Source organism: Physcomitrium patens, chromosome 4 (assembly GCF_059467195.1).
Source record: "Physcomitrium patens ecotype Gransden chromosome 4, ASM5946719v1, whole genome shotgun sequence".
NCBI lineage: Eukaryota > Viridiplantae > Streptophyta > Bryopsida > Funariales > Funariaceae > Physcomitrium > Physcomitrium patens.
In genome coordinates, this window is record NC_143413.1 from 13,328,481 (window position 1) to 13,354,108 (window position 25,628).

Here is a 25,628-nt window from a genome sequence, read left to right on the forward strand (position 1 = left end):
AGATGTTGTAATAGAATGATTTTAGAGAGATGCAAGTCAACCCCATGATTCTTCATGTACAGTGATAGAAAGCTTGGAAAAGCAGAGTTTATGGACAATATAATTGAATGGAGTGTTTGCAAAGAGATGCATGTCAACTCTACAAATCATTGTTTGTATTCTTGTGCAATGTATTGTGACTTTGTTTTTATTGTAGGCATAAGCTTTGCTGCATCCTATTCCAGAGTGTAACATAAAACTTATTTCTCCAAAAGCCTTTTTGCATTTTTTTTTTTTTTTTGAAATTTTTAGACATGTTGTAAAGTTTTTGAATTAATCAAGTAATCTTATGATTTTTATTTTTATTTTAAAAAAATTAAAATTAAAACCCACTATTACTTCAATTTCTACATAATCTCTGATACATTTTAATTTCTATTTTTTTCAATTTGGTATTTTTTTTAAAAAAAGAATGTCTTTTTCAACAACTAATGATAAATTTGTGAATAGAGAAGCTACCATAAGCTTTTTTTTAATCATAATTCATGCATGCTGTTCTACATTTATACAATTATTTTGCAACTTTTTATTTATTAAACATCAGTGTTCTATTTGTTTTTGTGTTGTTAGAATGCACAATATTCTATTGAATATGATTTTTTATTTTTGTAAAAATATAGGTAATTTCAGTTTCCAGTTTCAACATTTTAAAATCCTAATGGTTTTTTAATGATATATCTTTATTTAATAACTTCTATTGTGTGTTGGCTCATTTTAGTGTGTTTCGCTTTTCTTGCTAATCATGCAATCATTGATTACCTATTGCAATTCTACAAGATGTTTTTTTATTTTTGGTTTTATATTAAATTTAAAATTTATTATAGACCTTTAAGAAATATTGATTTCATGACTCAATCCTAACTACATGCAAGATAATAGTAAAACTGTTGATGTGTGTTATTACAAGTGTTTAAATTTATCTCGCACTTTTTAAAAAGTACTGTGAACTGACCTACACCAAGGACTGGTCTTATATACTGAAAAATGGTAATAAATAACTATGTAATATTTGAATTCTGTTTTAAGATCATAGGTTGGTGAGGTCATTAAACCATTTCATCTTTCTTATGTTCATAATCCATTTTAATAATATTCATTTGAACTTTGAGGCCTTCTAATAATTTATTTTTATTATTCAAAATTGGATTCAGTATCAGAAATGTAAAGTATTTTTCTTAAATGTGGATTCAATTTTTTTAATTATTTGGTATAAATTTTCAATTTTGAAAACATTAACATCAACTTGTACTCCAATGCTTTTTTCTCACTTAATTGTGTACCAAATTTACTCCATCAAATTAAATTAGTTATTTTATATATTTTTATCTATTTCTAAATTAAGAATAGCTTTGAAATGTTCAAACTATATGATATCCAAAGTAAAACCTAAAATCTAAAATACAATCATGTATATTAATGAAAACACTGAACATATGTTTATCATCCAATTTGAAAATAAATTTCCATAATTCAATTAATAGTACTTGTTAATTGTCAATTACTCTTCACACATTGTTGTAACATATTTGTTTATTGAAATGATGTTTGTAGAGTCTATCTGCCAAATATTTTATAATTTTAGATATTTTTAAAACATGTTCAACTTTAGAGTTTATTCATATAAAATTGACTTAAGTGCTTAACACAAGCACAATACACACAAAGTAGTGCAACAAATACTAAGAAAACTTTGCAACCAAATTTCAGAACATTTTATTTGAGCTTGCATATAATACATCACAATCATTTAACACAGTTATTACAGTAAATCATAACCCTCATTCTTGCAACACAACTTGTCAATAAACTCTTATTAGGAATACCAAGCTGGCAACCTTCTAAAATATTTTCATGACCTTTGTAGAAATCAAAACTACCACTGACTATGTCAAGTACACAGTCTATCCCCATCAAGCATCAACAAAAGCTTGAATGAGAGTTAAAACATGGTTAGAAGGCACAACATAGAATGGGAAAATCAATGGCCCTTTGATGTGCACTAGTTGGTGGAAAGCTTCCTTACAACTCCTGGTAAAGGTTGTTAAGATTTTTGCAAAATGAAACACTAGCAGAAACTTGTGCATTCAGGTACAGAAAAGCTGTTTACAGATAGTAAACTGGAGGTCTTTTTTGCAGTTTATGAAGGGCTTTTTGCTGGTTAACAATTTCTTTGATTTCAATCAAGGAGATGGCTTTGTTGTCTCTTTGTCTTATACCTAAACTTTCTTATTATATAGACTAGCTGAAACCTGTGCAGTTAAGCACAGAAAAGGTGGAGATCTTTCTACAAGTTATACAGGGCTTCTGCTGGTTAACAATTTTTTGGGCTTCAGAAAATGAGAAGACTTCTTTGTGTCTTTGTCATATACCTAAGCTTCCATATTGTATAGATTGAATCATAACACTTGTAAGACAGGTTCCAGAATGCTTGGATGGATTGGTGGTGGGAGAGGCTGTGCTGTTGCTTGGATTACCCACCTTAAGGCCCACAAGCACTCTGACATATTATATTGAAATCTTCTGAGTCCAGGTGAGTTGTATGACACACCAATCCTTTGCAAAGTTGGATATATTTTTGGGGAGCTGGGCTTTGACTTTGGATGGTATGTCTCCAAATCTTGCCCCTCATCTATGGACTGTTGTTATTTAAGACAAGAATTTTCCTCTCTTGAATGCACAAAATGCCAAGTTCAGCAAGGACTGTTTTGAGTCAAACTCACAAGACTTTGTTGGGTAGCTTAGATCTGGCCATGGTGGGCAGAGGAAGAGGAAGAGGAGCAGAAGTAGCAGCAGCATCCCATGCTCTGAAACTGGAATCTAAAGCTGCCTTACACCTTCCATAGGGGGGGGGGGTTGAACAAACACCTGCACAAGTATAATCCATGACATGGGTACTTGGATGCAGAAGGATGCATTTAGGGCAGCATGCAAAAATAGATTTTGAAATTTGGTGCTAACAAAGGCCTGCTTGTCTAACAAACAATGCCTTCAGATTGCCACCTGAAAGTACTGTACTTTGCAATTGGGTTTGATGTCACTTGGAGCTCTATATTAATCTTGTCTTATCTGCTCTAATTTCCTTGAGCCTTCATAGTTTTGAGGCTTACCTCTCATGGTGAAGTGCCTTGAAGAACAACCCCTGGATTTAGACCCAAATATATTCTAAGATTTTTATTTTTATATATGTAACTCAAAAGATTTGCTTGATGTATCTGCACAATCTCAAGGCTTTACTAGCAATTATTATTTTCTTCTGCAAGAGTCGGCTCTGTTTTTCTTTCCATCAATTATGCTGGGTCTCCAGTTGCAAGGGTGCAGAAAGGAAGGTCTGTGACTACACTTAAAGGGGGAGGCCATATCATTGTCCTTGTCATAAATTGTTTTTTTCATTTCAACAGTGACGTATTCCTTAAGACTCTGTGAACAGGCTTGTTGTAATCGGGATGTATGAGAACCCTTTTTCTCTTCAATGTGCTTGTAACTACAGCAAAGACGCTGATCATTGCACGTCCAGGTCTGCTTCACAGATTCACCGAGCCTCAAGTAAAAATTTATAATGCTTACAAGACAGGGACAGACACTCTCTTTCTTTATCTCTCTTCTCTTCTCTTCACACTGTGGTAGTAAAAATCCTCGCGTGGAGAACTGCCACATCGCACCGTTGAATTGCAAGTTTCGGAAGGTGAATAAGTTGGCAACGTAGCAAGTAGCTTCAAGCTGATTTTCAGATTTTAGTAGACAGCGCCTCGTGTCACATCACAATCTAATACCTGATTCTGGAGCAAAAAAATAAAAATAAAAATAAAACAAAAAATTAAATAGTTACTGTGTTCTTTCTGTCGCAGAATCTTGGCCCATCTCAAGGTATTCACTTCGCACGAAACAAGCGATAGCCACGCTATCGTGAGTTCTTAGGGAATATTAAGGTAAATCCCTGATCTTCGCACAATCCATCGTCAAGGGTTCGTAAAAAGATTGCTCTGTTTTGAGTAGCTGTAATGCAGTTACTTGCCAAGTTGCCAACCAAGCATAAGCTCCACATCTGACAGTGAAGCCTCTGCACTGAAGCTACCCTCTCCTCCCTCCCTGCAAGGTAAAAAGTTAGTACACCAGTCTTCCATTGACTCCCATGTTTTTTATGTCCATAGGGGAGCCAGGTACTTGAGGAACAACACCAACCCTGACTCCTTGTGGTACTACTCATCTGCCAAGGTCGCTGAATCTGCAAGTACCAGGCCATTAACGTCGCCCACAGTGCTCAATCTGAATTCAATTCCCTATATCCCAGATTTGAGTACCTTGGTTGTAGCTCAGTGTGATCTGCAAACAACCGGAAAGAGGATATGACTTAACATGGTTCGAATCACTGGTAAAAAAAAACACACACGTGGAGCAAGCGGCATACATTCATACTGATTCCCATATAATGTGGATGCAATAACATGAGTACGTCGTCAAACACACACATACACACACTTACCAAAGCAACTACTGTGTAAGATATAGCTTACCGATCACCAACATCAACTGCATTCTGCAGCGTAGCAGGGGTTCTTCTTACACCGCAGGACACACACGCAGGCAGAGTGCCTAAATTATCATCCTCAACACCACCAATCATGTACCCACCTCCCTTTCCCCCTCCCTCCCTCTTGCTCTGCAAACCCACTTCACCAATCTTCGAGGCGCGGTAGCGTCAGGGGCGTCAGCTGTACCTTCACTGCGGGGAACTCCACCAAACTCGCCGCTGGCGTCGTCGTAAAATTGCCAGATAATCTGAGTTTGGAGTTCAGATCCCTCGATTTTCAACTGGCAGAGTGAATCTGCCTCTCCCTCGCCCTCCCCCCGTTGCCTGTTGACACATTCTTGCTCGCGGCACTCACCTTTGCACCATTCCTGCTGCTTGCGGGGCGGAGCTCGCCGTCATCGTCTTCTTCCTCTTTTCTTTATCACTCCTTTCTTAATCGTTCGCTCCTTTTTTCATTTCGCCTCATTATCTCCCTTCTTTATCTTTCGCGTTTTCTTCTTTTAGCTGGTGGCACCACGGAGGTGAGGAAAGGGAACGAGGGCACGCGCGGGAGCGCAAGTCTGAGTTGGAAGGTGAGGTGGCACAGCCTTGCCTCCACGTCACCCTGTTTCCATTTCCACCCTCCGACGTGGCTCGTTCGTGCTGTATTGCTGTTCCACATCAGCTTTCCCGAACTGTGGCCCCCGTGCTCGGCCTTCCACCTCGGCGTGGCACCAGGCTGTGAAGCCCCGAAAAACGTAGTTGTGGAAATAGGACCCCAACTAAGTTCATTAAAAATTAAAAGTAAAATAAATCCCCAGCTATTTTTGTCTCGTCTGATGCCCCCCCTGGTGTCACTTTGCTTGAAGAGTTGAAATGGGTGCGTGTGGTTTATATTAATGTACAACAATAACGTAGACGTATAGTACCAGGATGATTTTGGAATACTATAGATACAATAGTTCGATTACTCTGCGTGTTGAGTAATCAAACTTAGATTTGAGTTCTAATGGAATTTGAGAGTACTGTTGGTTTTGTTTAGAGGGATTTGAAAATGGGAGAGGTCTTATAGATGTACAGTCTTTTTGTCTTGCAACACCAAATGGAATTTGTGTATACATAAATGTTTTAAGGAGGTAAATAATTAAAAAGTTGTGTAAATTGTTGTTAGGGTCTTTTTTGAAAAATTAAATTTTAAATGTGTTGGCCAGAATTCTACAAATAATGTTGATTGATGAACTATTGATTTGTTGTATTTCCAGTCTTGTTTATTTTACTTATTTAAAATTAGGATTATAATAATTTATATTTTTAAATGATAAAAAGAATAATGAATTTGGAGGATTGAAAAGTCACACAAATCAATCCTAATTGTCCAAGTTGATAGCATTATCCTAATTGCATTGTAAGGATGTGATATAGAATTTACTGTGTTTTTTTTTTCTTTTTTTCTTTTTTTCTTTTTCTTATTAATAATGTGTGCATGTGTAAAACATCATTTTTTTTATTTTTATTTTTATTTTTTTTACAGTTTTTTTTTTTCTTGTGTGAATTTTTATTTTGATGTAATGTATTCTATAAACTTCTATGGCAGTTATTAACAAAATACATATTCTAAGGATTGTTTCAAAGCATGAAATATGATAGATTTTACATTGTCTATTAGCATATGCATGATATTCTTTTTAAGACTTCATTTCTGTAATTAAATTTTATTACAATTTCCATGTAGTTTGAAATGTGAAAATTTTATGATAATTTTATTTCGTCTGATCATTCTAAAACTTTAATAGAAATACACTTACTGATGTTAATATTTTTTAGATTAACATTGATTGTTCCATAAAACATAAAGTGAAGTTGATTGTAACATGAAAGGGCCTTTATTGTATACTATTCAATTTAGCTCAATTTAATAATTGTAATATGCTCCAATCATTTGTATTTAAATTAAAGTTGAGTATTTGATTGAAATATTCTATTCTAATTCATTATATAAAAAATACTGGAAGCAAAAATAAATAAATCAATCAATACATGATTTCATTTGTTCTATTTTATTTAAATATTTTATTTCAATTTCAATTTCAATGATATTTATATTTCGTTTAGTGTTGTTGTTATTCTTTAGTATTAGGTAACTAAAAAGATATTTTTAACTTTCAAACGTTCATTCAAGTACTCTAACCATGGTTCCATTTATTTACAATTCATTTAGAAGTACACATCACGCACATAGCAAAACACTATTCTCGTACTAGTCTATATGTATATATAACAACTTTTAAATAATAAAAACTGCATTCTATCCATCCGAAAATCAGAAACAGATTTCAGAAGGATATGAGCAAAAATAATACAGCACATGTGTACACTCTACACACATTACAAAATCCATTGCTATCACCAATAAAATAGAATGAAATAAAATAAAACACTAGGTGAAAACATTAAGTCGTAACTAAATGCAATATCATAAAGAAAGAAAAGAGTCAATCCCAAGGGAGTATTCAATTTCCACCTAAATCTACGCCTAATCTAATAAACACTAATTGCTTTACGGAGTATAGACGATTGATGTGCCTAGATTATTGTAGAGTTTAATACATTCTAGAGTGTACAACCAACAGCACCCTTTCGACAAGCCGAGCGGTTATCATCCATCCCATCTCGACGACATCATTTATTATGTACATTCTTCCAAGGACGAAATACATCCATCGACAAACATATGAAATAATTTCATTCATGGATGAGGACGGAGACGAAGAGAGTTGTTCATCAATGCGCGTCTGAAATCATCCATACGGCATCCACATGATCCACTGGGCGTGGATGCTTATTGGTATTCGCCGTCTCCGAAGCGGAGTCTCATGAGCCACAGGAATCCACCGCTTCGATCACCTTTGCCAGCCCTAATGCTGGGCTCTGCTTGCACGCTCTGGCTCCTCGAATTGCTGCACGGTTGAAGTCGTTCTCTGGGTTCAATTTTGTGGAGAATAGTGCCAGTGTCGGTGCCATTTTTTGCGCCTCTGAGTTGGTAGACGGCGTGCTTTTGTCTCCGTCGGTTTCATTGCTTGGTGGGTTTTTGCTGTGGGGGTCTTTGAGCTGAAATTTTGGTTAATTTTTGGATTTGTACGAAGTTGGTTTCGTAATGCCGTAGAGAATTTCGACGTCGATGGGATTGAAACAGTGTGGTGTGCAGTGGATTCTATTCTGTCAAGAGAGATTGGATTTTGGATGAATTGAGGCGTTTCATGTAACTTATTTTTGGTTTCTGGTTTTTTTGAACTGGGGTACTGCATTGCTCATTCAGGTGTCTGCGCAGGATAAGGCGAGGTTTGGTGGGGGTTTTGGATTGCAGCGGACCTTGAGGGGAAGCAAAGATGGCGTGCTTGATAGCTGGTGCTGGAATGACAGCGGTCTTTTCATCATCGCAACTCAGCAGCCGTTACTCGCTCTCTTCGCAGTTTAGTGGGTTCTCTGGGACGTGTACTTCTGTTCCTGTCGTTTCAAAGGGTCACGGAATTCGCGCAGCAGGTACGCAAGCATCTCAACTTTCGCCACTTCTGTTGGTAACAAATTAGAATTTTGTTTCTGGGGGTTTTAGTTGAGGCAGTCACTGTCGTTTTTCGCCTCGGGACAGTAGAGTTGGGGAGTGATCATATTGCCAATCTCTTTCCTGCAATCTATCTTTGTTATGGAACGTGCAATAAACATATTTAAGAGCAATTCTTTTCCCAAAGAGCATCTATCAATCGACATATGCAAATTAGTTAGGGCGTTCAGCATCCTGTAGTTGTAAAGCTTGCCGACGACATGGCTCCGTCAGGTTCTGAACTTTGTTTGACGATTTTGATTTTACTTCATCGTTTGCCACTTCACGAATTTGCTGCTGCGGGTTGTTGTAGTGTCATGAGCAAGTGCCATTGTTCCGCATGTTTGACACTAGTGACTCGTGCCAAGTTTGTCGGGCAATTCTACTGGATTGCTTTTGTTAAGAGCTTTCTGAAGCAACAGTTGTTCACTTGTCTCCGAGGCGATGATTTCCGTCTCCTCTTGGTAGTTTAGAAAACAAAAAACAGACTGGAACGTTGTTGAAGCTTGGTGCCTTATGTGTGGATCTGCTTTAATTGCAGGAGAGCCATCTGAGAAGTCTCTCGATGCCATGCGCAAATTTTCGGAGCAGTATGCTAGGAAATCAGACACTTACTTCTGCGTGGACAAGGGTGTTACTGCCGTTGTTATTAAGGTGGGTGATCTTGTATTCATCGTTAGCACCCTCTTTTCCATGATAGTTCAAATACTACTAAATAATCGGAATTTCGTTCAGAACTGTTTTGGGGCAGTTTGTATGTTAGTAGTAATTTACATGAGTTAGGAACTTGCTTGTTGTTTACTAGGTTTCGTGGAGGTATATTACCGCGCAAGTTAATATTTGGTGTACTCTGTTCGATTATCTTGTTTTTTGCATCATGATATCCTATAATTCTTGATTTTGCTGAGATACGTAGGCTGGTCATTACTTTGCAGGGATTGGCAGAGCATAAGGACACCTTAGGCGCTCCTCTTTGTCCATGCAGGTTTGTATCGGAAGATTGCTTGGTTGTACACCTGGTCTTTTCCGACTATCAGTGCCTTCTCTCTCAACCTGTTACTAGAAACTGGTCTTTCAAAGCCTCATATTTTTTAGTATTATCTTATCATTGAAAAATAATAGGGAAAAGGAATTACAATCGGCGATTCAACCCTATGTAGGTACCACCATTACAATTTTGTGAAATTGTTAGAGATCACATTTTTTCATTTTTACAGGCACTACGATGATAAGGAGGCTGAAGTTAAACAAGGGTTTTGGAACTGTCCTTGTGTTCCTATGCGTGAGAGGTGTGGCTTTACTTTCTTACTACTTTTTTCTGGTATTTAATTCTTTAGTCTGCTGTGACTTGTGTCCTGAATGCCTGCTTGCGATTAAAGTCTACTGCTTTTAGGCTAGTGAGGGATTACCTTCGTGCAGTGGTTTCTGTTTCCTCAAGAGCTTGTGTCTGTTCAGGAAGGAGTGCCATTGCATGTTGTTCTTGACCAAAGACAACGACTTTGCGGGAGATGAGCAGGTACCCTTGATAATATATGAATGTTCAAAAATACCTGTTGCTTCTCATGTTGCAGCTGTCGGTTTTGTCTGGATCATATTCTGTGGGATCTAAGGAACTAATACTTTTAGTCAAAGTAACTTTTTTGAACACTGCGACAACGCATACTTTTTCTTAAATTCTATGTGCATTCAGTTGAATGAAATATTCACAGCAGATGGCGAAGATGGTATGATAGAGTACCCTTAGTTTAATACTTAATGGGTGCACTGCGGGTGAAAGTCCCAAGTATTTTTCTCTTTCCTCTGTCTCGTATCAATCTCTCACCAAGTGTTCGTGTTGTGCTGTCCAGGAAATCACGGCGGAAGAAATTGCTGAGTTGACTAAAGGGTTTTAAGGCTGTGTGCTGGATGAGGCATTTGTACTATGTTTTATTTTTCTGTATGAACTTCTTGTGGCACTGTAGGCAGACCTCATCTATAGATGCCTTGGTGTATCAGAAGAAGGTGATGGCTGTATCTTCAATGACGTAGCATCAGCTTCTGAATTGATGCATTCAGAGTGTAAATTTTGAACTGGATTGTAGCATATAACATTGTCTTAGCCCCTGAGAGAGCCGCACATGTTTTCTTGCCCAAGGACAGCTCCTCCCATTTTATAATGCAGTCTCTTGTCTGCAATTTTATACTTGTGGTCTACTATTTTCGAAATGGCTTTAAATGACTCCCGTATTGGAGAGTGTATGTAAAATGAGTGGGCGCAACAATTAGGAATATATATATATATATATACATGGTTGTAAAATTTAGAGGCCTATGTATGCAGAATGAGACACTCTGCAGAACAGTTAAATGCATTTTCTCAAGTTCAAACTTGATGCACGTAGCATGGATATAGCCTCCTCAATCATTATGAAACTGTTGGAAGAGTAATTATAAAATATGTAATATGCATATTTTTTCTTTGTTGAAATGTTTGTTGAACACTGTTTTCAATGAAATAGGTTTTATGTTTTTGAAACAACTATATAATCAATATTACCAATTTTGAATTGTTACCACCTGCCTCAATCTTGCCACATTTATAGGTGGTAGTAAAATTACTGTTTTTTTTTTTTTTTTTTTTTTTTTTCCCACATATCTAAAATTTGCTTTTTATGATACTTGTATTGCATACATACATACACGGGCATCATGATTGATGAGAACAAACTTTGATTCAATAAACTTTTGGCAAATATCTTCTTTAATAAAGTGGTTTTCATTGCTCAACAATATCTTTTAATGGAATCAAAATATTATGTCACATCTCATATTCTTTTTAATACTTTTGTTGGAAGTGATTTGTTTCCTTCACTCTATATAACTACAAACTAGCAGATTTGAACATAAACCATTGGAAATTATACTACAATGTTTGCAACTTTTCAAAAAAATAAAAATACCAGGGTGCTCCAGAAAAATAGAAAAAAGGGTTAAGCTCTCTAGATGTTCAACATAACCGAAATTGGTATTTTTTAGCAATAAGAATGAAAATGGTCCTGAATAGAAACAAATCAAATCCAAAAACAAAGTTATGCACACTAAACAAATCACAGACAGCAAATACGTTATGAAAGGATTTGCAGCATAAAACCGCTGAAAGATCTTTTCTAAAACTTCATCAAAAAACATTCTTTAAAATTTCTTAGATGATTTTTTATTTTTATAAAATGCTAAGTGATTGTAAAAGATCCCAATGAATTTCACTAAATAAACATAACAGGAATCAAAAACACCGTCTGAAAAGCTCCGCGCTTGCTCGGGATGGCTGAGTGGATTGCCGCCGAAGACCGGTCTGGGCAGGGAAGAAGACGAAGGAGCGTCGCAATTGGGATTTATCTCACAGGAAAGACACGGGTGCATCAGAACTGGGTGCACGATACACCAGGATCTGTGGGCGTGGCGAGCTGGTGGTAGCATAGCAATGGGGGAGATCGTGTGGTTCTCCCCAGAGCCATCCACTTTTTTTTCTTGTTTCTAGGTGATGTGTGCGCACAGCTGCAGAGGTCCAGTTTGCAAAGAAGAAGAAGCATAAGGACAAGTTCCGAAAGGAGGTAAAATGCGGTGCTAGGGAGTTGGGGAAGAAGGGAGCGGTGGAGGAGTGTGGTCGAGGAGCAGCGCGTGCCACAAGCTCTCGAAACTGGGTTGGGACAAGGCCATGGCAGTTGCGGAGCCGCGGATGTAGGGCGGTCATATCCAAGGGAATGGTTGCTGGACCACGGCGGTGACGACGATGGCGCCTTTGTCAGAGCCGCGCTTGTGGCTGGGAGTGGGCCGGAGTCGCAACCGTGCCCGAGGGGGCGTCGCGGCGTCTTTATCTCTGTTTTCGCCACCAGGAACGTGATTGGTTGCCATGATACTGCTCGTGATGATGGGCAACAAATCTTGTGTCTGGAGAAACCCTGCACATCACTTCGCCTCCGAAAGCCAAAACCCACTTTCTCACGAAACAATGAACGCGATTGGTGGAGTCAGTAACCAGTAATCAGGAAAAGATGTACGAAATATCGACAAGATGTGAGGCTCGACAGTGCGATTTCGAGGGAATTGTAAAAGAAAACAGGAGAGGAACTGTTTTACTCGCTTCGGACATACTAAATGCACAGAATTGTGGGTGTAAATCGGTAAGTCCAACGCTACCCCAAGAGTCAGATAATCATCCATCCGCCAGTCTTCTTCTTCTTCTTATCGTGTGTCATCTCGTTCCTGGACCCCACACCGATCTGACGGCATACCCAACCCGTGATCCTCATCGGAGGGTAAAATCGCCCCCCAGCCAATCCTCGAACAATTGCTGGGACGAATCCATTCTTCCATGCGGAGGGATAGCTACCAACCCTTCTTGTTTCTGGATTGGACAGATTTTGCTCATTCTATGTGCTCCAAACCGCTGTTGATCGGTTGGTCGTTGTCGATCCTGCGGCCCGCTCGTGGCTGCAATTCCTTCTCTGAATCCACAGCTCGCACTGTAACGGTGCACTGGACTCTGTCTGATTGCTATTGTGCTATTCTGTTTGTGGGTTTGATCTTTTAGCCAAGTCTCGTGTGGGTACGCTAATTGGGGGCTACTCAATCGAAGATGAGGCATTAGTGTGGAGTTTTTGGATCCCCGCGGTTTTCGTGAAGGGCAGGTTTCAGTAGGCTTGAGCATTGGCAGCTGTTTTGTGCAAGGTGGGGAGTTGGGGTTGTGGCCATAGCCATGGTGACGATGCGGGTGGGTCAGGTGGTCGCGCCTTCCTTCGTGGAGGGGGTTGCGTCAAAGGGCGTGAGTTTGCGCAGAGTGCGAATCGGCAGGTCCAGTGTGTGGGGTTCCTCGAAGGGGTTGTGCGCCGTGAAGCTGGCGGGGATGAAGGTTGTCAACTCTGGGGCTCCCAGGGCTGACATGTCTGATCGTGAGATGCCCCCTAGCCACAGGATTAAGGCTGCTAGTCTATCAGCTTTTCAGGAGTTCCAGAACGCCCGCGCTAATCGTAAGTGCTTTGCATTGCCATTCTTGGGGTCACAGATTAATCATGTCCACAAGGCTTGGGGGATTGCACGCATTTGGTCTTAGGCATTGCCATTCACCAACTATACCGAACAAAAACACTCTTGAACCGATTTTGTCTGCGTTCAATTTAAATGATGCAGTTGCTTCCAACATGATGGTTCTGTTTAATGGTTGCCAGTGCCTCGCGACGCGTCTCTTCTTAGACTAGTTGTTTCTTTACATTGTGTGCAGGGTATACGAAAGTGAAGAGCAGTGTCATGGTATTGGGTTTAAGTATTCACACTACTCCTGTGGAGATGCGTGAGAAGCTTGCTATACCCGAAGCTGAATGGCCTCGTGCCATCGACGAACTCTCAAGTCAGAATCATATTGAGGAAGCTGGTGTTCTCAGCACATGCAATCGGTTTGAGATATATGTGGTTGCTGTCTCATGGAATAGAGGAGTTAAGGAGGTCACCGAGTGGATGTCGAAGGTACCGCGTCCTCTTTTCTGCCTTTCTTTACACCACATTTTGGGCATCGTTGCTGTTTTGTATTAAATTCGAGTGGTAAATTACGTTGTCAGGTGTATTTCATTGTTTCGATTACTGCCTCTCTCGATTTCTCTATCTCTTCGTCTGGACCCAAAAAAGAAAAAAGAGAAGAAAAAGAAGTTGCGAGCCTGAAAGATAGTTGCTGCTCTTAACATGTTCGACGTGTATGAGCTGTGCAGACTAGTGGTATCTCTGTTGAGGATCTAATGGAACACATATTTATTTTGCGGGATCAAGATGCTACTCAGCATTTGTTCAGAGTCTCTTCAGGTCTAGACTCTTTGGTTCTTGGAGAAGGTCAGATTCTTGCGCAGGTGAGGGATACACTTCCGAGGTTTCCTTGATAACGTGCTGCTTTAACGATAACCGTGACCTAGTGATGATTGAACATTCCCGCACTTGGTGGTGTTCATTGAGAATATGCATGGTCTTATTCAGAATGCCCTCGCAGTGTCACCATTAGCATAGCAAGATGACTATTGGTGCATCTTATTTGCTAATCAGTTCCTGATGTTTTATGTTGATGTGCAGGTTAAACAGGTTCTTAAGGTTGGGCAAGAAGTTTCTGGTTTTGGTCGTAATCTTACAGGTTTGTTCAAGCAGGCAATTACTGCAGGAAAACGAGTAAGAACAGAGACTAATATATCTGCCGGGGCCGTCTCGGTCAGCTCAGCTGCAGTGGAGCTAGCCGTCATGAAGCTCCCGGAAGGGGGTGTGTCACGAGTGAACGTGTTGATTGTAGGAGCTGGGAAGATGTCAAAGTTATTGGTGAAGCATTTGATTTCGAAAGGATGTACGCGTATGACCATCGTCAATAGGTCAGAGCAAAGAGTTCTGGATTTGCAAACTGAGTTTCCAGATGCAAACATTATATACGAGCCTCTCACTGAAATGCTGCGGTGTACTGGAGAATCTGACCTCGTCTTCACTAGTACCTCATCCGAGATTCCTCTATTTACGAAAGAGAATGTGGAGCCTTTGACCCCTGCATCTCAGGTGAGGATGGCATAAATGATTATTCGCATCTCTTCCTAATAATTTTGCAGTTTTAAAACTCATATCTCAATCTATTATTCTGGGTACAATTTATTGCTGTGTAAAGCTTAATAACATTGATCTTTTGTCACAGACTAGCGGCGGTGTGAGGCATTTCATTGATATCTCAGTGCCAAGGAACGTCGCCGCTTGCCTCTCCGACCTGTCCTCCACTCGTGTATACAATGTAGACGACTTGAAGGAAGTGGTGGCTGCTAACAAGGAAGATAGGCGACGAAAGGCTGCTGATGCTCAAGTGATTATTGACGCCGAAATTCAGAACTTCGAGGCGTGGAGGGATTCTTTGGAAACAGTGCCCACAATTAAGAAGTTGCGGTCATACGCTGAGCGTGTCAGGCAGGCAGAGCTAGAGAAAGCGCTGAGCAAAATGCCAGAGGATTTGACGACAAAGCAGAAACGGGCTTTGGAGGATCTAAGCAGGGGTATTGTGAACAAGTTGTTGCATGGTCCAATGCAGCACTTGAGATCAGATGGGACGGATTCGAAGACGGTTAGCGAGACTATCGAGAACATGCATGCACTGGAAAGGATGTTTGATCTTGGTTCGGAAGTCTTGGTTGTGGAAACCAAAGCGAAGGGGAAGAAGTAATTCAACTGTTAGAGCTTCGTTTTCACTGTTTTGTACACTAGGAGAGAATCATCACTAATATTGAAAAACTACTGAATGGTCGAAATGTCAAATCGATGAAAGTTCCGTTTGGGGACATGAGACTCTGGTTGTTTGGATACAGGTGCAGCATGCCATGTGTCCATGGAATCTTAGAAGAGCTGTTGCTGGTCTTTCCTGGACTCTTGGTTATGAAAGGCACAATCACATCTTTGTATTAATACTCTCGGCATTGAGGGGTTTCCCTTCGTATCATTCAATTCAATTTAATGCACATTGAGCTTTCCTCTGAATAAGCTTGATGCTTGTTAGCTCTTCACTACGATCGAAGTTATGGACTATGTGACATTGAGATATCATTTCGTATCGAATGGACGAGAATTGCCTGATCGATTGCAGACAACATATTTAAAGTATGTATATTTGTACAAGTAAGGTGAATGACTACTATTGTACTTACATGAGAATTGACTCGACTCGCGAGATCCGCTTCTTGCTCAATTAAGTACTGTCGTAGGCCTTGCACTGTCCACATCTGTGTGCCACCCTGCAATCACCTGTCGGTACCTACGTATGTGTCGACAATAGTAGACTACCTGACTAAACGATTTTGGCAACGTTTCAATCTGTTACCTTAAGTTTTGCCAGATCTGATTAATTCTTTGCGCTTGGAGTTCCAAACAACAGTTTCATAAATCTATGCAAGAGCAGTTGAGTTTCATGGAAACGCTGAGGGCCATCACCATGAAAATGCTGAAGGAAGTTGTGAAAAAAACCGTGATATGGTGATCGTTACACACGTAATGGCGGACTAGCTCAAACACAGCTGGGGAGTATTACTGGAAATAACACGATTTTGTATAGAAAACTTACAATATATTGCGCCTAAATGGCCATATACATCTGCGTTCTTTTTATTAGAACCATGTCTCTAATAGATGATCTGATGGTGTTTCCAAATCAACCCGGCAATGATCTGCGTCCTGTCAACGTCCTTCGAGCCTCAAATGATCTACTTGCCCTGCATGAGATTGAAATAGTGCTAACCCGCATCTAACCTATGCAAACTTGCGATTTTTTTGATGCTACTACGTACTCGTTCCTTCACCTATTATCCATACCCGACGAACTTACAACAATTACAATTTTTGATTGAGAAAAACCACAACTTTTTTCGCTCGATTATCCCACAATCAAGCATCTCTGAATGCAGCACCTATACTGATGCCATCTCACCAAGTAGGTTTTACCAAGAGTTAACAGTTGTGAAGAAAGAATTTCTTAATCTGCAAGGGGAATCGATTCCGTCAAGCATGAAATGACACGACGAAGAAAGAGAGAAGGAAGCCGCGTTCTGAGAAAATGCTCAGGTCATAAATTAAGCGAAAAAAAAAATAAAACAGTAATGTGCAATTTTGCAAAACAATTGCACGTAGCTTCCGGTTCGCACATTGTTTCATTGTGCGTACCTTCGGATTTAAGGTTATGATGGCCAGCTTCTAGCACTCTCAAATTAGATATAATTTAGTTGTACTAAATCGTTGCTAATTGTACTCTATATAATGAAATCTGAAGCCTTAAAAACTCTAACCGAATCAGCAGCTTTTTTTTTTATCATTCGCCAAAACGAGTCCTGAATCTCACTATGGTTGCCTTGGTAGATTACGTGCCCTTGCTCTTCAGCTTCTTATTGGGAGACCCAGCGAACTCATTCTCTGCCTCTCCCATTGTCACATCACCTCCACCACTTTCGCTTTTGTTTCGCAAAGAAGAAGCCTTGGCAGCAGCTTCGGCCCTCCGTTCCCGCTTCAGCCCCTTCATCTTCGTCAAGGCCATGTCACCTACCTCCTGTGCGGGAACGTACATGCGCCCAACCTTACCAGCCAAGGAATCCGTGCTCACATTCTTGACCTTCTTCTTAGAAGTCTTCGGTGCAAGTCGCATAGCCTCCTTCCGCAAATCAGTGCTAGGCTCCCGGTTCCTTCTAAGAACCATGTTCATGCAAGGACCCGCTTCAATAAGTTCTACCCTGGGTACTTTAGTGCCCGACTTCTTGAATCGAATGGCACAGTGCTTGAAAATAACTTTGTCTCCAACAGCAACGCAAAGAAAAACTCTGTCTAGTCCTTGAAGATTTATCGTTTCGACGACCTCCCCACGCATGAAATCGACAATGAGCTCCTTGAAATGACGAAACTTAGGGTCTGATTCAAACTTCTCACCCACAAAAGCAAAGCATGGCTTAGACCCAGCTTGAGGTGCAGCCTTCCTCCCTCCTCCAAGGGTCTCAATAGACTTGAAATCCTCTATTCCTACTTCCATCATATCATAAACATGGTGGTCAAACATGCGCCCGAAAACTAAATTATTAGGCCGCTTCTTCGAATGCGAACCAAACGCAAACAAGCTACAATCCGTCTTCTGGGAAAGAAACTCCAGAGATGTCTCGCCTCCACCTTCGAAAGGTCGAATCGCGTCATTTTTCTTCGTGTACTTAATAGCCTTCCCACCCTCCTTGCGAAGGTGGTAGAAATCCGATAACACTTGCTTGATACTCGCAGTGGTCTTGGTCCCGTGCAAGAGCAGCAGCTTCTTCGAGTTCTCCTCAAGCTTGGGAGCTCGCTTCTCTAGTTCCCGCTTTGCCCTCTTCGTCTTGGGCTTCACTATACGAAGCATGGCTGCTAATTCCTATTAACCACTGGAAAGAATTGCAAGCTGAAAACCCTACCAACGACAAAACTACTCCACTACTACCATGCGCTTCGCCAGTTCCGACTTCTACCCAAACCTCAATCACTCTGCAAAACTAAGGCGGTACAGGTCAAACCAAAACCCAGCGCGGAAAGTGCTCTAGGGTTTAGGAACCCGTACCCTAATTTTCCTTTCATAAGAAGTGGGTAGCCCTATTTTTAGTCCCAGTTTTGAGCCTGTCTGATGGTCGGCATTTATAATGTAAAAGCTGGCATAAATATTAGGGAGAAGTTGCTTGACACGTTCCATTTGAAACTACAAATGCCCAGTAAAAAGTTTTGAATAACCCAGACAAGAACTTGTTATACTGTCCTTATCAGAGCCATGTGTCCCTGGGAGATTTGGATTTAGTATTTCTGTTGAAGATCATTTGTTGCGGACAAGTGGACAATGTGGGCAGACCCCTAAACCGTGAGGAGAGTTGATTTTGACATATTCAAGGGCAGACGAATGGTTAGAGTTTGCTTTTTTAGGAGCGGGACAGTGTGTTGCTTTCGAAGTGACTTTTGAAGGTTCGGCGCTGTTTGCATTGTGTGAAAATTGGGAAGCAGCGGAGAGTGGGAGCAGAATGGTGCTGATTGTGGTAGAGAATAATAAGGGGCAAATGGAATTGTATGTCGATGCACTATCCCAGTCCCGCTTGCAAGTGCATGCGATTTTTCTTATCATTTGTTTCCTGCTTCAGTGAGTTAATTCATCGATAATTCTTCTGTTTTTTCGCGCACCAAGTAGGTTTTGTTATCATCATTCTAAATTTGTTTTGATATTCTACCGTAGATGAGATGAGAATCATGTGCTGCGTGCCGAATTGGAACTTTGGGAATCGAATGTTTTATCAGATGGAGAATCGGGTGCATAACTTTTCCGTGACTCTATATTTTCTCTCGTTTCAATCCCAGGTAAAAGTAGAGACGAAGCTGCTAAGCTGACAGGTGCATATAGATGCAAGAAAGAGAACAGCGGTAAGAGGAATGCAAATCCAAAGCCAGCATTAGCCAACCCTTCCGTGATTATTGACGCTGTTTGGGTTGCCGAACACTCTCGCCAGGTGAGATGCCATCTGAACTGCTTGTGGATATGAATCAGGGCTATTCTTCCCAGCAGATCGTGGTTAAAGTTTCCGCTTCGAAACCGTACTTATTGGAGTCTTTGTGTTGTGCAGGTGTCGACGATGCTTGTTGGAGTAATGGATGTGGTTGGTAGAATTATGTTTGCTTCTGAGGATGCTTCAAGAAACTCGACATCGATGTTGTGGTAGGTCATCGTCCTTATACGATATCAGGCCACGATATGGTCTTGCTTTGAATAAAAAAATCCGTAAGGCTTAAAACGTCAAGTTGAAGATGGTCTTTGTTTGGTGCGGCGCTTGAGCTGGGCAGTGAGGGCAGTGGCATCTGCGTCTCCTTTGAACCTTTGAAAATGATGAGCACCTTCTTCTGAGTATTTCTATCTTGCATATTTTCATGTTTCTAGTGGATTGTGGGAAAAGCTTGCCACCATCGATGTTCTTAGTACGATTGTTTGCTCGGTGCAATACAGATTATCATTACTTGTGAATATTAATGGAGGTTCTGCTAGAACTGTTTGGGACAATTTATATGCAAACATATCAGTTGTATCTGCACGCTTCAAGTCCGCCGTAGCTGTGGTTAGTGAAGCAGTGACAGTCAGCTTCATGTTCCACTTTCTTGGTGTTGAGACTTAGGATTTTGGAATACTTATACTATTTTTTAACTTTGGGTTCCTTGTGTGATCCAAAATGTTCTACAGACTAAGATTGTCGCCCATAACATGTATGCTATTGCACTTTTTAGCTTAAGCACACATAGCCGTGTAAAGATTTTGGGCAACCAACAGGTTGTTTAACACCTTGCACATGTCCATAATAATGGAAGAACAGGGGGTTAGTTCTGATTCACCCTTTTGACATACCCACACTGCTGATTTGTGCACACTTCTTTGGCTTTAAGTGTTTTATCTCGTATTTTGATTAATTTTGTTGTGGTCATGATTCTACTCTCTGCGGACATAAATGAGAGACAAGGCGTTGTGGCAATAGTCACTGTAATTGGGTTTGTACATGGTCGTATCTATGCTTCCGCGCGGGAGTCGCTGCAACGAGCTATCATGGACCTAAAGGTGTGCTTGATATTTCGTTGATGATTCCTTGATTGCCTAGCATATTCACACAAGAAAATAATGTCTTGAAACTTGTCTGGTACTGATCATCATGGAAGAAATAATTAAGTGCAGTTGCAATGTAGTAGGAAGTGTTTTTGTATGATGGCTTGGAACGTTCCATTGTGCACAGGTGAATTTCAACTGCTGTTGAATCTAACGGAGGTAGCATTGATTTTCTACGCTGGAACTATTGTGAATTTTTGTTTATTACTTTGGTTGAAACATCATGTGACTTGCACCAATACTAACGATCCTTATCCCCTCGTGGAATAATGCTCATACAAGTTCAACTCCAGGCTAGTTGTGTGCAATTGTTTGTAAGGATTCGTATAAGCTGTGTTCGTGGTGGAAAAAAAGTCTGCTTTACAAAATGGACTAACACTGTTTCCAAATTTGATTGGACCGCAGAAAGACTTTATATCGACTTTGAGATCGAGACCCGACCCTTTTTGTGGTGATGCAGAGCGGGTTGTTCAAGATGCTTAATGTCCAAGCTATTGATCACGAACATGTTACACTTACAATTGGTTCTGAAGTACTTAATGTTACAGTGAATAGAATGAAATCGCCTCAAATGCTTTCAACACAACTAATAATCGTACAATCATCACTCTAGCATAAACAATGCCAATTGCATGGCATGTAATAGTCCAATTAAGGTCCGAATTGGCATTCGGCTGTGGAGATCTACGTTGCGTGCCGGAATCCTTCAACGCCTCTAACTCTTGTTGAGCTGAAGTTACAATTGCTAAGACTAGGTGAAGGAAAGGGCCGATGGCACAACTGCTGAAAACTCAGGCTGAATAATTTGAGAAATCAGTTAAATTCTTGCTACCTACAAACAACTCCTCCCATAACTCTTTGACGTCCTGCGTAAGCACAAACTGAACTGTTTAATTATAGTTTTACTTCTTTTGGTAGGAAACTAATGCCGCGTTGATAGGTATCAGGGTTATAGATCCCCAGGGCACTGATCAGCTTTCGGCCTTGAATAACCCGATGTAGAAAATCGTCACCATTCTCATGGAGATCAGTACTGTTTTCCAGCTTTTGGGTCTCCAATGCTCGAATCCTCCGACAGTTGAAACCCTCATCTTCAATGTAATACAGCACCTGAGTCGAATCCAACTTCGACCACATGGCTCACACCTAGTGCATCTCAAAAGGAATAATCTCTTTTCCATGGAATTACTCTTCCCCAGTGGTGAAATTCGTTATCAGAGGTATATTCTTTCGAGAAAATAAAGGTTCGAAGTGCAACTCATGCCTGTCGAAGAATGCGCACTGGCTCTCATCCGTTCGATGAAGTGTGCACCCGCCGTGATTGTTGACGAGCTCCTTTTTCAGAGTCTTGTGCGAAGTTACGGACTTCGTCAATCTCCAGCGTGGATCATGTTGCTTTTCTTTTGTGTTTATTATTCCGTCGTGATGCTCACCTGGAGAATGCGTCATGTCGACGACGTCAGTGAATGGGATGGGGCAATTACTCGGAAGAAGTCAAGCTATGTTCTTATGCAATCAGCCAGTGACGATGAGCGAAAATTGGAGCAATCGTTGAGCTTTTGTACTCCAGAGAGTTGGGTGTCGATTGTCGATTGGCATATGATGGCTGAGTTGCAGGATTCCTGAAAAAGGTTGAGATTGTCGAGTTGGGTGTGGGGATTGCTCCAAGTATCCATGGGTTTAGGGTTGTGGCACTACGCCACATCGGGGGTCTTGCAAGCGCAGTTCGCGCAGAGCTCCGGGGCGGACATTCCCGTGAAGCTCGGGGATTCGAACGATGTGTCCTGGCTGTCGGAGATGCCTCGCAGCAAGAGAGCTCATTTTGTTGATTTAGCGTTGGAGCATGGGGAAGACACCAAATGTTTGAGAAAAGAGGGTGATTATGGTTGTGAGCTGCGTTCGAGTGGTCGTGCGAGAAGGGTATTATCATCGAGGGGAGGTGCGAAGAGTTCCAGGAGATTTGCTGGACGTAGCAGGGTTCGCCGCACCTTGACATCCACGGAGGAAATTTCGCAAGGATCGAAGTCGTTGTGGTGGAGCGACCTAGGGGAGAGGACGTTGGGGAGTTCTATTGTGGCGAGTGCGTCATCAGGGTTCTCGTTTTGGCATCCGTTTTGGGAAAATGCAGGGAATTCCAAAGCGGATGATAGTTTGGAGATTAGCGAAGCTGGAGATGGAGGTGAAGGTGATAGTGGAATTCGAGGTGGGGGTGGTGGGGATGAGGGGAATGGCGGGGATGGGAGTAGTGGCAATGACGGAAGCGGATGGGAAATAGAGAGGGAGGTTCTGGTTAGTAATGGAGTTGAGAAGGAGGAGGGAGATGATGAACAGCAACATGGCAAGGAAGCGCCTGTTAAGAATCTGGATCAGCGCGCACCGGTTCTGGCGTCCTTGACCTCCACATCAGGAGATGCTTCAGGTGGAAAGGGGCCCTTTGATAATCTGCCACTTGGAAGGAATAATAGAGCTGGGGCTGCGGAGCATTCGTCTGCAAAGGTGCCCTCCAAAGCGTCCGACAAGGGTACGGCTCGTGAAATTTTTAGATCAATCGAAAAGGCTGCATACAGTTCTTTTAATTTTCTATCTCCTGCTAATGGTAGACATTGAAAACAATCTGGCAAGGACTCACATTTCATGAAATCTTATACTTGCAAGAAATTCACCTATTTTTTCTGTTTAGGTTGTAATGAACCGAACTTGTTGACCTGGTTTGTGGAGTCCCAGTTTTTCCTCTGGTTCCTAGTAGTAGTGTGCGGAGTGTGAACTCAGACCGAGCCTTTGGTTGTCCACTGTGCAATTTAACAGGCTATTTGGTTGGTTCTAATGGAATGGAAAACGAGCGAGTTGCGTTGAAGGATGAAGCCTCTGCATACGCGACGCAGATTATTCAGCAGAACAATGGAGATGAGACTCCTGCAAAGAGCTCTGAGGTTTGTAATTTAAGAAACTCTGCAGTCCCTTCTTGCGAACTGCTTACACATTTAATATGCTATTTGAAATAAACGATATATTTAGTCTGTGTTGTTTGTTTTCATATTTTCTTTTTGTTGATTCAGTTGACAAGCTATCCTCTGTGCAGATTGCTGCCTTGAGGAGACTACAGCGTGAGACTTTTTCAGATTTGTTGGGAGTCAGAGAGCGTCTGGATAGACTTGAGTTTCACACAGGCCTACGTCCATCAAAGGGGCAAACTTCGCTTGAAGGAGGTGGTGCTAAGACGAAACTGAAGGGGGAAGTTTGTTCTGGCGGTGCTTTCGTTTTATTGGACGATGAGAGCAGTCGACACTCCCGTGCTGCGCTCGAGCAAGCTGGTCTTCACACAGGCCTGGATGTGCGCTTCACATTCGAGACCTCTTACAGGGAGAGAGATGTGATGATCACGGAATGTTCAGCTGGGCACTCTGGTAGTGATGGCAGCATACTTGGGGGTCCCATTTCAGTTACCAAGCTCGTTTACAATGCTCAAGTTACAGATGATTTAAATGTTGTGGTTGCGCCCCTAGGAGCGCGTGGTAGTGATATCACGGAGACTGTGAACCCATTGCAGGTGATTATGATGGTGATTATCACCTATGTTCTGCTATCGACTTACCAATTTTATTTACTGAGGGGGGTGGTCTAATCTGGTCAAGCTTTCTAAGAAGGACAGTGTCTAATCAATTGATTTTGTTTTGCAGGGTCATGCATTGACACAATTTGCCAAGGTAGGACCTTCCATGTACCACGATTGTGTGGGTTCCGCTTTAGGAGCTACTTTGAGAGGAAAAACGGCGCTCGTTTCATTGTCACAGTTCCTTTCTGGCTGGGGCACTGGGTCATTGTTATCTGATGGGCCAGCGAATAGTGGGCCTCTCTGTCTCAGCACCCTGGCACATATTATGTTTCAACCGTGGGAGAACTCTGTGTTCTCGCTCTCGGCAGTTAATCGCTTTTGGCCTAGTCCTCCCTTGCCTTCTTTCAGAGGTTTACACTGGAGTGAAATGGGACCACTAGTTCTCTCGAAGTCTCATCATAGTCGGAAAAATTCGGGTTCCAGTAGCCCACCTGTGAACAGTCCCCGAGATTTTCGAATACCCATGGACAGTTTATCAATGTATGATTTTCGAACATCCATGGACACAAGGCTACGTGATTTTCGGACATCATCAGACAATCCATCTGGATATTCTGCAAACGCCTCATGGGGAACACCTAATGGTGAACCAGATCGTGGAATCATTACTATTCCGGAGACACATGGCAGTGCAATGCAGTCAATTGCAGTAGCTGGTGAAATTGATGTTGGTGCAAATGTGAGCCTTGCAGGCTGGGCCCAGGTTGGTGATGCTCAACCATGTTGTGTATTGAAATTTTGTCCTTAATGGCAGTGATTTGAGGTTAACTTTGTGTTCGCTGGATTTTGAATCATACTATTTATACAATCAGTCATACTCCTGCACTGTGTGGCTTGTTTTAGGCTGACCGAGAGTACTGGCTCCAAGAAGGCGAGAACAGAGAAATCGAATGGACAGTGAGCCTTACAAAAACTGTCGGGACAACGGCTGGTTGGGGTTTGTGTGTGGGTAGCTCAAAAGTGGACTTGTGGAACTCTACCAGAAACGAAGATCTTAGATATACTTGTGCTGAAGATGGTTTAGGTATGCTATTCAACTTTTACATTGCATTAGTAAGCTTTGTTTCGAGCAAACCTGGTTTTCGCTACGACATCTAAAGATATACTTTCCTCTGGAAAATCTAAGAAATAGTAGTTGAAAATCTTAGAAAATCTAGGAATTTTTTGTCCAACTATAGCTGGGCTCTTGCTTTTATTGATGTTTTCTTAGTTCCTTCAAGTTTGTTTTGCATCATCGTCTGCTGAATGTAAGATTGTCTCACGTTCTAGCCATATTTTTGTATCAGGTGGATCATGTGACATGCAATTGCAAATGGAGGCATTTCTGAAGCTTAGTATGGGACGTGGTTTTACTCTACAACCTGGTTTAGTGTATCTTCTAAATAAACAGTCACAAACCCCTGCTTTCGTACTGCGCTCTTCGTGGGCACTCTGAGTGCGGTTTCGTGTTTGCAACCTTGTGTATCAATGTGAATAGTGGTTGTCACATGGTTCTTCAACTATAACGTGTGTAATGTAGTATTACTGCACCTCAATATTTCATAGAAGTTCGACGTTTTGTGGCAAGCTGTCGATCTGTATCACGAAGTAGAACTTCTATTTTATAGAATTGTCATTTTTTCTTGCACTTCCATGTATCTGTTCAGTGGTGTGTTAGGAGAGCATGTTTTCCTGCATCTACTACGTTTTCACAGCTCCACGTGTACATTTATGA

The 25,628-nt window shown here is 41.3% G+C and overlaps 4 protein-coding genes across 11 annotated transcripts; 3 read left to right on the forward strand and 1 right to left on the reverse strand.

Annotated features, from left to right (window-relative positions):
- Positions 1 to 7,460: 7,460 nt before the first annotated feature.
- LOC112281914 (ferredoxin-thioredoxin reductase catalytic chain, chloroplastic) lies at positions 7,461 to 10,326 on the forward strand. Of its 4 annotated transcripts, none has more exons than XM_024518944.3 (7): positions 7,461 to 7,626; positions 7,863 to 8,086; positions 8,686 to 8,798; positions 9,080 to 9,129; positions 9,362 to 9,433; positions 9,600 to 9,660; positions 9,992 to 10,326. In XM_024518944.3, the coding sequence occupies exons 2-7, from the start codon at positions 7,933 to 7,935 to the stop codon at positions 10,034 to 10,036; spliced, it is 495 nt and encodes a 164-aa protein (XP_024374712.1). In that variant the 5' UTR covers positions 7,461 to 7,626; positions 7,863 to 7,932; the 3' UTR covers positions 10,037 to 10,326. The 4 variants fall into 4 exon arrangements, with proteins under 4 accessions (XP_024374712.1, XP_024374711.1, XP_024374713.1 ...); XM_024518943.3 differs by having other exon boundaries at positions 7,875 to 8,086; XM_024518945.3 differs by having other exon boundaries at positions 7,461 to 7,586.
- Positions 10,327 to 12,562: 2,236 nt separating this feature from the next.
- Positions 12,563 to 15,688, forward strand: LOC112281225 (glutamyl-tRNA reductase 2). Its single transcript, XM_024517507.3, has 5 exons — positions 12,563 to 13,150; positions 13,402 to 13,643; positions 13,883 to 14,017; positions 14,235 to 14,699; positions 14,833 to 15,688. The coding sequence occupies exons 1-5, from the start codon at positions 12,880 to 12,882 to the stop codon at positions 15,346 to 15,348; spliced, it is 1,629 nt and encodes a 542-aa protein (XP_024373275.1). The 5' UTR covers positions 12,563 to 12,879; the 3' UTR covers positions 15,349 to 15,688.
- Positions 15,689 to 16,703: 1,015 nt separating this feature from the next.
- On the reverse strand, positions 16,704 to 18,042 carry LOC112281228 (ribosome production factor 2 homolog). The gene has a single exon (XM_024517510.3). The coding sequence runs from the start codon at positions 18,040 to 18,042 to the stop codon at positions 17,029 to 17,031; it is 1,014 nt and encodes a 337-aa protein (XP_024373278.1). The 3' UTR covers positions 16,704 to 17,028.
- Positions 18,043 to 18,486: 444 nt separating this feature from the next.
- On the forward strand, positions 18,487 to 25,541 carry LOC112281224 (uncharacterized). Of its 5 annotated transcripts, none has more exons than XM_090249827.1 (10): positions 18,487 to 18,729; positions 19,017 to 19,165; positions 19,280 to 20,256; positions 20,429 to 20,460; positions 20,707 to 22,822; positions 23,107 to 23,231; positions 23,381 to 23,848; positions 23,979 to 24,617; positions 24,758 to 24,938; positions 25,201 to 25,541. In XM_090249827.1, the coding sequence occupies exons 5-10, from the start codon at positions 21,976 to 21,978 to the stop codon at positions 25,347 to 25,349; spliced, it is 2,409 nt and encodes an 802-aa protein (XP_090105953.1). In that variant the 5' UTR covers positions 18,487 to 18,729; positions 19,017 to 19,165; positions 19,280 to 20,256; positions 20,429 to 20,460; positions 20,707 to 21,975; the 3' UTR covers positions 25,350 to 25,541. The 5 variants fall into 5 exon arrangements, with proteins under 5 accessions (XP_090105953.1, XP_090105955.1, XP_090105954.1 ...); XM_090249829.1 differs by lacking the exon at positions 20,429 to 20,460 and having other exon boundaries at positions 19,280 to 19,371; positions 19,888 to 20,256; XM_090249828.1 differs by lacking the exon at positions 20,429 to 20,460 and having other exon boundaries at positions 18,487 to 18,801.
- The last annotated feature ends 87 nt before the right edge of the window (positions 25,542 to 25,628 follow it).